The 14,398-nt window shown below is 37.7% G+C and overlaps 1 protein-coding gene across 16 annotated transcripts in view; it reads left to right on the top strand.

The window, feature by feature from the left end:
• The window catches only part of MEF2C (myocyte enhancer factor 2C), a 367,493-nt gene extending 355,221 nt beyond the window's left edge, over positions 1 to 12,272 (top strand). For 12 of the 16 annotated variants that reach the window (XM_077462418.1, XM_077462422.1, XM_077462415.1 and 9 more), the window contains 2 exons: positions 112 to 244; positions 7,192 to 12,272. In XM_077462418.1, coding sequence (XP_077318544.1) covers positions 112 to 244; positions 7,192 to 7,513 — 455 coding nt within the window. In that variant the 3' untranslated portion in view covers positions 7,514 to 12,272. The remainder of the gene's footprint in view (positions 1 to 111; positions 245 to 7,191) is intronic. The other 4 variants (XM_077462420.1, XM_077462428.1, XM_077462426.1 and 1 more) reach the window with 1 other exon arrangement.
• Positions 12,273 to 14,398: the final 2,126 nt, after the last annotated feature.

The following is a 14,398-nucleotide window of genomic DNA, read 5'->3' on the forward strand; positions in this document are numbered from 1 at the left end:
TCTTTATCATTTCTAAAATCCCACTGACCACATGGACATGATTGAGAATATGTATCCATTTTGCTGAAACACTAACCTGCGCACTTCTTTGTTTGTTCATTTCTGTTGTAGAATATTCCCTAAGCAGTGCAGACCTGTCATCTCTCTCTGGGTTTAATAGCAGCGCCCTTCACCTTGGCTCAGTTACTGGCTGGCAACAACATCATCTGCATAACATGCCTCCATCCGCTCTCAGCCATTTGGGGTAAGCTATGTCCCTAGGTACAATGTGATATAACATTAGACTGTTTACAATGTCAGATGGTAACATGACAAAAGTACTAGCATATGGGACCTGCAGATTGCATGTTTCCATTATAATTCCTTTTGTTTTTGGACCCAGAAAAGCATATTTTTCCATGAATGACTTTGTTTAGAGCCTACTATACGTAAGTATAGTGCCATTCCTGTTAAGAACCACCCTTGGTTTGTCTTTGCATTTTTACACACTTTTCAAATGCTATAGATATTATATTAGGGTTTAATAAAACATAATTTTCCATGTTGTGACATTTACCGATTTACAGTACATTTTTAGAGGTAAGACCATTCCCTTGCGCACGTAAAAGACCAGTAAACCTAAAATGTTACTTGTTGTGAAAGAGCTACTAATACCATTCAAACATTATAGGTAAGATTACATATACTTGCAAGGAAAGTGATATATTTCATATTTGTCACCTTGGTGTGCATCCTGTTGAACAATGTTAGCTGTCATTTAAATTGATTGTAAACGCTCACCCTGTAAAACAACCCATTCAGTTTAAAATTTAAATGAAAGGAAAAACATTTTTGTATAGGTATAAAAGAACATTATAAATACTGCTTTTTTCCCTTTTTTATACGTGATCACATACCTTCTGTTCTCAGTTGCATAAGAGCTGTGGGAGGAAAATCAGCAGCACACTGAGCTTCCCAGGGAATGACTGTGCAACGAAGACATGTCAGGACAAGTCTGATCATGGGAGGAGAGCACACTGAGTTCCCAGTATAGCTAGAGAACTGATCACATTGTGCTCTCTTGTTTAGTGTGGTCAGTTTTTAATAGGAAAGCAGGACTGGCAGGAACACCAGAAGTTTCACATAAAGGAAGCAATCAAAGAGAACAGGATACTTTCTCTTACAGGAATATAAAGTGTTGGGGTAACAAAAGCTTTAACGTACACCTGTGCCAAGCTTATGGACATTGAACGTAATTACATATGCCTAACAAACAATAGAAAAAGATTTAACGCAAGCTCTCCCTTACCTCAGTAGCTGATTATACTGTGAAGTAATTCATTCTCAAAGATCCTCAAAGACCACAGAAAAAAATAATCTGAAGTTGGGTTTCACTTGGTTTCTAACCATGCAGAGACACCTGCAATAGAAAGTCTGCTGCAATAGAAAGTAATAGGAAAGAGCTAAGATTTCTTTGCCCTTCTTGTGAAATTTCTCCACAATGCCCATAGCTCCCAACTGTCCCTGATTTGGAAAAAAGTCCCTCTGTCTCTCTTTCCTCCTCATTTTGGCCTGATCTATAAAATTGTATATAAAATGCACTATTTAGCTATCGAAAAATGTTTCACGGTGCTAAACCTTTCATCCAGTTTCTAAATTGCTGGATTTGTAAATGTCAAAGGCCAGTATAAAGCAATAGTAGTGGTAAAAAAAAAGAAGCAACTTGTGGGTTCAACTAATCATTTCTTTTGTACAATTCTCCTTTAAGTGGGTGTGGCATGGAGTGTGTCCTATGCCTGCATACGTTTGCTAATAGGTGTCCCTTCTTCCCATCTCAAACATTTGGGAGGGATGACAATGCCTATACATACAGAAATGAATGAAGGCTTGTTTTAAAATGATTTTTCTACTTGTTCAGAATATGTAAATACTTTAGTGTGCACAATTTCGGCACAGGTTCATTTTTAGCACAAATGAGACAAAAAAAAAATGAAACTTTTACATACCTATCTACAAAGGTTATTTTTTTGTTTACTTTTTATTTTATTTTCCCGGCCCTTATGCATGTGTAGAAGTACTAGTCAATTATGACAACCTTCATATTCTTCCCATGACAAAGAGCTTGATAACAGGAATACTTACACTTTACAGACTTAAAAATAGTTTGCACGCAGTTATATAAAAATGTTAAAGTGTTCCATATAATACAAACTTCAATATCTGCTATAGGACAGAATTATTACATGTGTATGTAGGTATAAAGTATTTTTTTTTTGTAAGGCTACTTGTGCTTTAGTGGGCAGATAAGTTTAGGCTTAAGTCAGAGGTCCTACTACTGGAAACAAGGACAAACACATGTAATCTACATACACCTTAATGAGAGTGAGCATGCCAAATCAGCTTAGCGTAGAGCAACATTTATTCCGGAAGAAGAGCACACAAGCAGAGCTCTAAAGTGGTTCACAATTGCATGGTAGACAAAGACAATAAGTATTTAATGACATATGGTTTTCAATGCACTGTGCTCTTTGTAATCCTTCTGGCCAGCATTTTGATATCTTCCGGTAATTATCTTACCATGAGTACTTAGGGTCTTGATAATTTAAAGTTATTGTCACAAAACGCCAGTATCCAGAACATATATTTTTCAAAGTGCTTGTTTGTTGCAGCTAATTACAGACAGGTCCAATGTAAAAGGCATTTTGTTTTAGCTGTAATTCTGATGTATGACTATATAGGGAAAATAAACATTTGCACTTGATATTAATGTTGCAGTCTTTTCAATTCTAACTTAAAGAACCACTAAACATAAAAGCAAAAGATTCATCAGTATATGTAGAAATGAAAACTGTGAGAAGCTTTTATTACCCGCTTTCTATTAGATAAAATAGGTCCCCTGATAATTCAGGTAAAGAATATGTGCACCTAAGCTGGCCTTTGAAAGATCCCATCAGTAGACTATCATTCTTTAGAATAATAGCAGAATGTTATACCAGCTGAGCATACAGGTTTATGTCCTGAGCAAATATACCTGTGGTTGACTCATTTCTAGGAAGAAGCAACAATTAAATGGGCCAATGAAACTTGGCCAGACAATTTATATTCCCGAAATCAATAAGACTTGGCTTATAGAGTGCAGAAGATACTCATCCTTTTGAGCATTAGGAACTAAAACTATAAATTACACACACCCTTTATATGCACAATGCAGGGAACTGGGCAAGAGTGGAACATTTTAGGTAACTTTTAGGCCTCTTTCACACTACGTATCACTTCAGGTCCGCCAGTTTTTCAGACATCCGACCCGCTCCGATCCGAAAAAGTGTGATGGAGGAAAAACCTACTTTTCCATCCGTCATCGGATTGGGTGACGACGGACTCTGCGGACCGTTGTCATCCGATCTCCCATAGGGGAGACCGGTGCTCCGACATGTCCGTCCCTGCGCAGTGTGCAGGGACAGACCTGTCATCTTCCTGATGGAGTGATCCTCGCTGAGCAAGTGGATATCCACGGGGCAGATCATCACTGATCTGCCCCATGTGAAAGAGCCCTATGTTGTTGTTTTCTCCTTACCATACTTGCATAGGATGATGACGTAAACGAATAGGGTGTACACAACCTACACAGTGTATCTCTCTTCTAAAGTAAGGGTCATTTCCATCCTAGTCAGTTGTCTCCAGAACAAGTGTCCCCATTTGAAGATTTCCTATTGACTCTTGTTCTGTGGACAACTCAAAAATGTTGGATTTCTCACTCTTTCTCAAGGTGGCAATGGATACCAGGAAAATTAGAGGGCTAAATCTGCTTGAACTTCAATTACTTAGCTTACATTCAACATTATTTTACCTAAACATCATTTACATGAATTTAAATGTGCATCCAAGACTTTAATAAGGGCAACGATTGTTATTGTGTACAATATAGTTTAATGTGCACATTGCATAATCTGCCAGCAGGGGGCACTTTTAGACAAATTATTGCAGCAAGCAAGATTATCTTGTATTAGCCTAAACTGCTGTTCAGTCAGTGATATCGGGCAGCATAGCTAATATTAACTGCTACAACTTACTTTAGGAGTATTCATTATGAATGCTTAAGGTTATTATGTATTTGTGTATGTAATTAAAGAATAACTCAAAGAACTCCACTAGCTTCTCTCATTGCATTTAAACTGACAGATAACCATACAGAAAGATTATATATATATATATATATATATATATATATACATATACACATATATAAATATATATATATATATATATATATATATATATATATATATACATATATATATATATATACATATATATATATATATATATATATATATATATATATATATATATATATATATATACATATACATATATATAAATATATATATATATATATATATACATATATATATATATATATATATATATATATATATATATATATATATATATATATATATATATATATATATATATATATATATATATATATATACATATACATATATATATATATATATATATATATATATATATATACCATATATTTACTATATACACACAAAAAGGTGAAGAAGGAGTTGCAGCATCCCATTCTATGAAATATGTCATCCTCATGCACCATTATACTTAATCTCAAAAGGGAATTCTTAGATTCTTAGAGATCATTTACCATTATTCGCTATCTTCCTGTGCAATCCTGGGTCTTCAAACACTGGCTTGAGATCTTTATTTATTCTGTATGAAGTCTTTCCTCAAATATAAGAAATTTTACCTGCAAGTTTGTTAATGGTAATTGTAGCTCTTTCATTCAAATTTTATTTTAGGTTGTCTAAGAAATCAAACAAATAGCTCTGTGCTTACCAGTTACATTCCATATGCGTCCTATCCCCAAATGTAATTAAAGTAAAAACTTGACATGACATTTTAAGCAGCTGACCAAACGTAGCATAAAACTAGAGAAATGGCTGGCATGCCTGCTGTGTGCTTGTCACTTCTTAAACTTTTTTTATACCCAAGGACAGTTACTAACCAGTGCGAAATTCGCTAATAAAACTATTTTATTACTTGTCAGTTCTATTCAATAAAGTGGAATTTTTGAAGTGATATAAGTGGCAATTTTTTTTACTAATTGGCTGTTAAGGGTTGCTGTATGTAGCCTTGAACAAGGCAGTATGCATAGGATATACATCATTTTAAAGTACTTAAGGTGGAAATCCAGAAAAAAATATTGTATTTAGCATAGTGGGGTGATGGTTTGGAAGTTCTGTCTGTCCCTATTGGAAAGTTTTCCCATCACATCTTGAGCTGGTGACTACTCCTACAGACCTCAGTTAAAACTATATTCAGGGGCATAACTAGAAATCACAGGGCAAATATTTTATTGCTCTCCCCCTAACAGGAGAAAAACACCAATTTTACAACACCCCAATTGCCATGGCAGGTGAACAAGGACTGAAAAGGATACATTGGTCATGTTGCAGTAATTTTTGGAGGGAGAACATGGTCTGAATGAGAAAGTGGGTAGTCCTATAAGGGCCAAGCATTTTGTCTCTGACTGCAGGTCAGCATTTGTCACAGACTGTGCATGTCTCACTCTGATGGGTGTCTGAATGGTGAAGAATAGTGAAGTCTCTCTACTCAAAGTCACCAGCCTAACATATCTTATTAATGATGCCCAAGGGAGTAGCACCAGTCCTACTGTATGGGGCCCAGGCCAGCAGGGAGGCCCAGGCAGCAGGGAACTCGGATATGGGCAGTAGAGAGGGTGATTGATAAAGCAGGGAGGCCGATCCCCTGGATGTCTTTTCTTGTAGCAGCTAAAAGCTGGCTTCTTCTTCTCTCCCTCCCATTGGCTTTCAGCTGCTGCAAGGAGAGACAAACAGGGGATCAGTTGCTGTAATTGCCAGCCCCCCACCCCTCACCAATCCCTATCCCTGTCCAGGATTTGATCCCCCCCTGCTGCCCGACAATAATAATTTAATGTTTTTTTAATGAAAATATAATTTTAATATTTTTTTGGGGGGCCCTGTCAGATAGGCTGTATGGGGCCTGTGATTTATAACAGCAGCCCTGGTGATGCCCCCCTACTAAGTCCTCCCCTAATTATTACTATCAACAGCTTTATATAGCACTGTTTTAGTATAACTGTTCCAAAGACATATCATCTTCCACAGCAAACATCAGTATGAAAACTGCACTAAGATATAGCAACCTGTCAGTTCATCTTACATTCTTTTTAACTCGTGGGAAAACTAAGATCTGATTGGTTACTGTGAGCTACTGCAGCTGATTCTGCTCAAATTTCCCTGGTTCCCTCCCCCTTTATAAGTCACCTGTTAGCAGGTGTCAAAGTTACTTGTAAAAAGCTAGACTAATGTCGTGTACACACGATCGGACTTTCCGGCAGACTTGGTCCGGCAGACCGGCATCCATCGGACAATTTGATCCTGTGTGGGCTCCAGCGCACTTTTTTCCCCAAAAGTCTATCCGACAGACTCAAGTCCGATGGACTAAAAATCGGGAAAACTGTTCCTCTGTGTGCTAGTCCGACGGACCAAATATGACTCAAGGGCAGCTATTGGCTACTGGCTATTGAACTTCCTTGTTTAGTCCCGTTTACGTCATCACGTTCAAAATGAACAGACTTTCGAATGAACTTAGTCCGGTCGTGTGTGGCCAATTCCGTTCAGAAAAGTCAGTCGGACCTCTGCCGAAAGTCCGTCGGGAAGACTGTCGAACCTAGTCCATTGAAAAGTCCAGTCGTATGTATGCGGCATTACACTTACTTTACACCCCTTTGTGGAGAAGGACATTTCTGCCTTTCTGGGAACATTCCTCGGGAATGCAGAGTGGAATCTTGCAAAAAGTCACTCCAGTCTATTGCAAGACTAATCTTCTCACCAGATTTTGGCTGCACAATATTCCTCAGTATCTACTTGGCAAAAAACAGGGTGAGATTAAGTACAAACCCTAACCTTTTTTTTGGTATATTTTACATCTACTAATAGTAGGTGATTAGTGAAGAGAGGGGGGACCTGGAGTGCAGTGTAAGCAAGGAACAGTTTAAATAAGCTCCATTGGTGTAAATCTATGAAAAATAAATGAGAAATGTTTGGTCTTGCTGCTTAAAGTGTCTGTTTTGTGAGTTAGTGAGTTTAGAGGCGTTTTAAGCCTCCTCATTCTGTAACTGCGTTTCCTTTCCTCCTACAGAGCTTGCACTAGCACTCACTTATCTCAGAGTACAAATCTCTCCCTGCCTTCTGCTCAAAGCCTCCACATCAAGTCAGAACCTGTTTCTCCTCCTAGAGACCGTACCACAACACCTTCGGGATATCCCCATCACACGCGCCACGAGGCTGGGAGGTCCCCTGTTGACAGCCTGAGCAGCTGTAGCAGTTCGTACGATGGAAGTGACCGAGAAGACCACCGAAACGACTTTCACTCCCCCATTGGACTCACCAGACCATCGCCGGACGAAAGAGAAAGCCCCTCAGTCAAGCGCATGCGGCTCTCTGAAGGATGGGCAACATGATACTATCATTATATATTAGTTTTTTTTTTTTTTTTTTTGCAGTGTGTGTGCTATACCTTAATGGGAATGGGGCAGGGTGGGTGGGTCGATATACTTTATATGTGCCGTGTGTGGGGAAATAAAAAAAAATAAAGTCAGGTACTCTGTTTTGTAAAAGTACTTTTAAATGCCTCAGTGATTCAGTCTAGGGGTAAAGTGAAAAGTGAACTGCTGAAAGAACAAGCTTAGCACTTAAGCTATCAACAGAAAACTTGTACAAAATAGGTTTTGAAGCTAACTTCTTTTTTTCACTGTTGTGCTCCCTTTGCAAAATGTATGTTACAATAGATAGTGTTATGTTGCAGGTTCAACGTTATTTACATGTAAATAGACAAAAAAAAAAAGGAAACTTTTGCCAGAACTGGCAAATTTTTTCTAGAAGAGAAAGCAGCTGTCATGCAACATATGGTCAAATGTACAGAAGTTTTGGACAAACCCAGCAGCGGGTGGCTATGGAGAAATGTTGATCGGCTGGGCCACCTAACTGATGTAAACTTTGAAAACACATAGAAATACATTAAAATAAAATAAAAATTAAAAATGGCACTTATCTGAACAAAAGTAGGGTCATACTTCTCAGTGTTTTTGGCAGTTTACATATTTTAGTTGTTCTTTTCTGGGTATACATCACTTAATATATAAAAGATATAAATTATGTACATTACATTTTTGCTTATTTTCATATAAAAAGTTAAATGAAGTTTGCAAACATTTGTGGCTTTTTGTAGGTAATTTAAGCCAAAATGTGTTTTTTTTCCTTGATAGCTTGGCTAATATTTTAAAGTCCTTGAATAATAAAAAAAAGTACAAGTTTTTTTTTTTTGTATAAAATAAAATATAAAAAAATATTGCCCCGGTCCATGAAGAACTCCATGCTTTTGCTAATTGAAATAACTGTTTTCTCTTTGTAAAAGTCTTTTTTTTTTTTTTTTTATGTGTATTTTTAATTATATGAGCTATTATTCAGACTCTTTAAGAACAATCTGTGAAAATTAACAAGCTTGTGTACAGCATTCTAATATAAAATAAACATTGAGCTAGCAGGGTTTTATCGTTCATAGTGGGGAGGGAACAATTCATTCTTGTGCTGCTGCAAACTGTATGTGGGTAGCTGTTTTGTTAAACTGCATTCATTTTGAGATCAAGGTTAGTGATATCCCAAGGATAACCATCAAGGTTAAGTTGTTTTTTTTTTTTTTTACTTAACCCTACACTTGTATTTACTTGGGTGAGCTGACATCCATTGTACATAAATACACAAAGGGCATTTATTTTGTATGACATTGGTTGGAATGTATCAGTTAAAGGAACCAAGAGTATGCTGACCTTATATAGAGAGAAAAGTATCAACAATTTAAATAATTTGGATAATCAGATAATCTATGCCTCAAGAATGATTATTATAACCAATAATCTAGGGGCACTGCCATTCATAGAAAAGCAAATGCAGCAGGGTCTAATTCTTTAAATATCTAACACTAGTTACCACCATTTTTGGGTTACAACAGCATGGGATCTCAATAGTGAGATTCTATAGCACTGTGCCCCCCTAGTATTGCTTTTCTTATTAGAATCAGGAGCACGGTGTATTTTTTGTGTGGCTGTTGAGGCTTCCAATAACTTCCACTCAGCATGGGGAGAAGAGGGAGATCATAAAAAGTGTCCTAACTCACTGGAATAAAATTATCATCCTCTGAGTCCCTGAAGGAGGGTAGGGGTCACAGCAGCTCAGTTCTACTTTTACAGCCGTTTGCATATGCAAAAGGTTGCACCCCTTCCCTCCAAAATGTGCATCAAACTCTGTTGTGATGCAATGATAAAGCTTATAGGGATCAATACAATGCTTTTACAATATACTATGTAGTGCCTAGAGGATGTGATTGTTAAGTAAAAAAAGATATATATATTCAATGGATAGTTGGATGATTTGCCTGCAAATAACTCAAATTCCTGTGTATGGCCAACTTTACGAACATTTTACTAACAATAACTATGAAACCATGTTCCATGTGATAAACCTTTTTAACATTTTGATGTGTCCATGATATGCAAATATAACAGAGTTTACGAGTATTGTTAGCAGTAACTTGCCTTTTTGAAGGGTTCTTTCTAGGGAATTGTAAAAAAAATAAATAAAAAATAAAAAACTACAAGATATATAGCCATATTTGAAGTTTACCTAGCAACTCAGCAACACATACAGCAAACCGTAGTTGAAGACGTTTGTCATTTTAATGACAGTGCAAAATATCGTTAGTCATGTAACCAGCAGAAAATGTAAGTGCAATTGTAGCAGAGCTTAGTTTAGTACATAAGATTTCACAGGGGCGTCCAGACAAATGAATGATAAAATGGATGACAGTCTGCCCTCAGTTTTTGTAACTGAGAACAAAACTCAATGAATGAGAAGAAATATCAAGGCAACCTGTGATGCTCTAGCTGTCATTGAACTGCAAGTCTTAGCACATCCTGCTAGCCAGTGGCGGGCTGGGATATGTATTTCCGCTGGAGAGCTTAAGTTTGCCTACCTCTAAGGTGATCCGGTTTAGTTATCGAAAGCACAATTTTGTGATGAAGTCACTTTCTGTAAAGTGAAATTTTTTTAACGTACTGAATTGTACCTTGCCAGCTTTTGTGCTGGCAATGCTATTTTATTGTTTTGCTTTTATTGCAATCCCTTTGTATTTAAGGCATTTTTTGGGGCAGAGCCTCAGGTGGTATTAACAGTTACCATTTAGACTTGTGCTATATATAACAATGAAGATAAACAAGGCAACTTTCTTTTATTGAACTGAAAATAAGCGTAGTGGCAATTAAAATTTGATTTTAAGCCCAACATTTACACTTTCACACTTTCAAATGAAACACCCCAGAGTATACAAAACTTAGAAAATATTGCATAGATCTACAATCATAAATTACCTGTAAACTGTACAATGGAGGTATAAAAAACACAATCTTCCTCTTAGAAAGAAAAATCCCTTTCAGATAACTGTATGTGTTTTGTTTGCCTTTTATTTCCCTCCTATAACATAAATTTAACAATACTGATGTGTGTTGTTCTTCCCATGTGTTTCTTTCAGGAACTTAAATTATATGTATTATTTCAGTTTTTTTTTTTTTATTATTATTAATAAGCCACTTGTACATGAATAAAGGCTGTTGCCTAAACGCAGAGTACTTCATTTGTTCTGAGTGTGCCATGTGCTGTGATGTCATCAAATTCACAGTATTTTTTTTTTTCATTTACACAAGATAGTTTTTATAGAAGACTCCATAGAATATTTGTATCTGTGACAGTATTGGACACTGGCTGTGCAGCTGCGGAATTATCAATGGGGGTAATCTACTAGAATTTTTGGGGCCAAATAAGTGGAAAATAGATATATGTATGGTTCAACACTGGATTTTTGGGGATTTTTTCTCTTTTAGCAATTATTGTAAAAGCCTCACACCACTGGCTTTTAAAGATTCCATATTAATTTTAGCATCGACTTTCATAAAAGTCAATGCAAGGACACTGGTAGTAATAATGTGCACACACTCACAGCTACTATTTCAGTAAGAAGGACCCTATGGTCTTGAACTGGTCATTAAGCAAAATGCCATACTGCTGAACAATCAATCACATACTATGTTTTGTTTTCTAAACCATTGAATCTGAAATCTGATTGGATGTCGGCAACAACAGGCAATTTGCTACACTTTGCTGCTTAATGAGACACTGTTACCTTGTCATTGCAGGGAAAAGGGAGGTTTGTGTGTGCAAAGAGCATCCCTCAACCCCCAATACACTCACCTATACTACTTCAGCACTCAAATCAGAAATGTCACTGACCCAGGGGACCAGTGACAGCCCACCCTCAGTCATATGGGCCTAGCAAATGGTTTCTAGGCAATGCTACAGGGACCTGGTCACATGCTGTCCCATACCCAGAAGTTTCAGGTATGGGGGAACCAAGTGATATTGTCTCTTTAACTATGACTCAGTTGGTTGATTGGTTTGGTTTCAAAATCAACGACTGACAGAATATACTTCATGAGGTCTTTTTAAGCCCATGTTCAGCAATATTTTGTGACTTATAGGATCATTGAAGGCAAATGTGTGCATTTATAGTTGTTAGCCAGCTATACAGTGAAGACTGTAAAATGTTAAAGCTATTTACACCACATTTGTCCTTATTTTGCTCCAAAAAAAAACAAAAAAATAGTAAATCACCCCTATTTTAACCAAAGATATTAAGCAATCCAAGACTTCTGGAAGAATGTGATACTGGAATTTAACACTTAATAAAACACCCATTGTCTTTTAAACATTAGAGTTATCCATTCCTGCTTTGACTTTTTACGCATTTGTGCTAGTCAAAATAATATTGTTCTTGCTTGGAGTGCTTCAGTTGGTTTTATGTATAATTTGAATTTTATTTTGTAGTTTATTTCTATTAGTATTTTAAATGGAAAGTTTGTAAAAGAGGGAGAACAAACATTTCTTTCTAACCAATAATAACAGAAGCTCACAGCGGCATAAGCTGGACTTTGTCGCCCCTAGATGGCAGGATGTTATATAAATTAAATACATCTGTATATCTTAAGGGACCTTATTCAGCTGTCTGTAGTGAACATATATGGATAAAAAATTGAAGGCGTTTCTCCTGCTGGTATCAAGGTAAAATTTGTATTTTGCAGATAAATAAGTAAAATGGATGTCTTTCATAGTGAACTTTTGTCTCTAGTACATTTTTTATGGATATCATTATGAATGTATTTGCATTAAAATATCTACGGACATATTTATGCATATCATATCTATACACTGCATACATCATAGATTTATGATAAGTGTTAAATGCACAAAAAAGAGCATAAGCGTTAAATGCACACAAAAAAACTTCACAAAAAAAGAGCATTTGGAAATGCAACAGTTCATTAATTAGATAAATGAATATGTTTCTGTTTCAGCATGTTATAGTGTTATATAAATTCACCATAGCTGCTGTAGGGTTGGATATTTAAACAAAAGATACCAGTATTACTGGATTTTGCTTTGATTTAAAGCAAATTCAACACAAGTTTGAAAAAAATAAAAAAGTGATTTATGCATTGTTTCAATCTGCATTTCTGCACACTGTTGCTGTCATTTTATACATAACAGATTTGCTTTAAACGCTTATTTGATACAATATAAAGAGCAGTGATGTACATTTCCCTTAACAGCTAATCAGACTTCAACATCACACATTGCTCATTGTCTTCTTCAATTAGGACTATTGCAGTTTTGTAGGAAGTGCACAATCAGCCTCAATAAAAATATCATTTGACTGGTATCACAATTGAAATTCATAATTAATAGTTACATAGTTAATCAGGTTGCTGTAAGACAAAAGTCCATTCAATTCGACCAAAATAGAAAAAAATATACACTTAAATAGAAAACCTCCATATACACCACATGTGTCAAACTGACGGCCCTCCAGCTGATGCAGTCACATGAGGCATTGCAAGGCTGACAGTTACAAGCATGGCTCCTACAGGCAGAGGTATGATGGGACTTGTAGTTCCGCAACAGCTGGAGGGCTTCCATTTTGACACCCTTGATATACAATATCCTATACCCAGTTGATCCAAAGGAAGACAAAAAAACAACAATAAAGCATGATCCAATTTGCTCCAGGAAATTCCTACCTGATCCCCCAACAGGGAATCGGATATTTCCTGGATCAACTTTACTTATAAAATAGTAATATCCAATTATATTATGTACATTTAGAAAATAATTCAGTTGATACAGAAGACACAGCAGGGGGGTGAAGCGCTCACATGTAGTGATGGACGAACTTCCGACGGGACGTTTCGCGAACGCGAAACGCGAACGGGCACAAACGTTCGCGAAAACGACCGTTCGCCGCGGGCTCCATTGACTTCAATGGGAGGCGAATTTCGCAAACCTTTAGGTCGAATTTGCGGCCACGGGGTAATTATTAGGGGGTAGCACGTAGTCCCACCACCTGGACAATAGCATAATACATGTATGAGGTGAATTTGGGATCGATAACTACAAGCATTTTTTTTTTATTTGGGAAATTGTTCTGACAATTCAGGACTATGGAGCTAATGAAGGCAATGGAGGAGAGGGAAGGTCAGGGACCAGGGTAGGCAAACAAGAGGGTGCAGGAGATACAGAGCACTGACAGCAGCACCGTAATACAGAGCACTGACATCAGCACCGTGACATACAGCGCTGACAGCAGCTCCGTGACATACAGCGCTGACAGCAGCTCCGTGACATACAGCGCTGACAGCAGCTCCGTGACATACAGCGCTGACAGCAGCTCCGTGACATACAGCGCTGACAGCAGCTCCGTGACATACAGCGCTGACAGCAGCACCGTGACATACAGCGCTGACAGCAGCTCCGTGACATACAGCGCTGACAGCAGCTCCGTGACATACAGCGCTGACAGCAGCTCCGTGACATACAGCACTGACAGCAGCTCCGTGACATACAGCGCTGACAGCAGCTCCGTGACATACAGCGCTGACAGCAGCACCGTGACATACAGCGCTGACAGCAGCTCCGTGACATACAGCGCTGACAGCAGCTCCGTGACATACAGCGCTGACAGCAGCTCCGTGACATACAGCACTGACAGCAGCTCCGTGACATACAGCGCTGACAGCAGCTCCGTGACATACAGCGCTGACAGCAGCACCGTGACATACAGCGCTGACAGCAGCTCCGTGACATACAGCGCTGACAGCAGCTCCGTGACATACAGCGCTGACAGCAGCTCCGTGACATACAGCGCTGACAGCAGCTCCGTGACATACAGCGCTGACAGCAGCTCC

Source organism: Lithobates pipiens, unplaced genomic scaffold, assembly GCF_037356315.1.
Source record: "Lithobates pipiens isolate NorthernLeopardFrog02 unplaced genomic scaffold, aLitPip1_a1.2 Scaffold_3, whole genome shotgun sequence".
NCBI classification, from domain to species: Eukaryota; Metazoa; Chordata; class Amphibia; order Anura; family Ranidae; genus Lithobates; species Lithobates pipiens.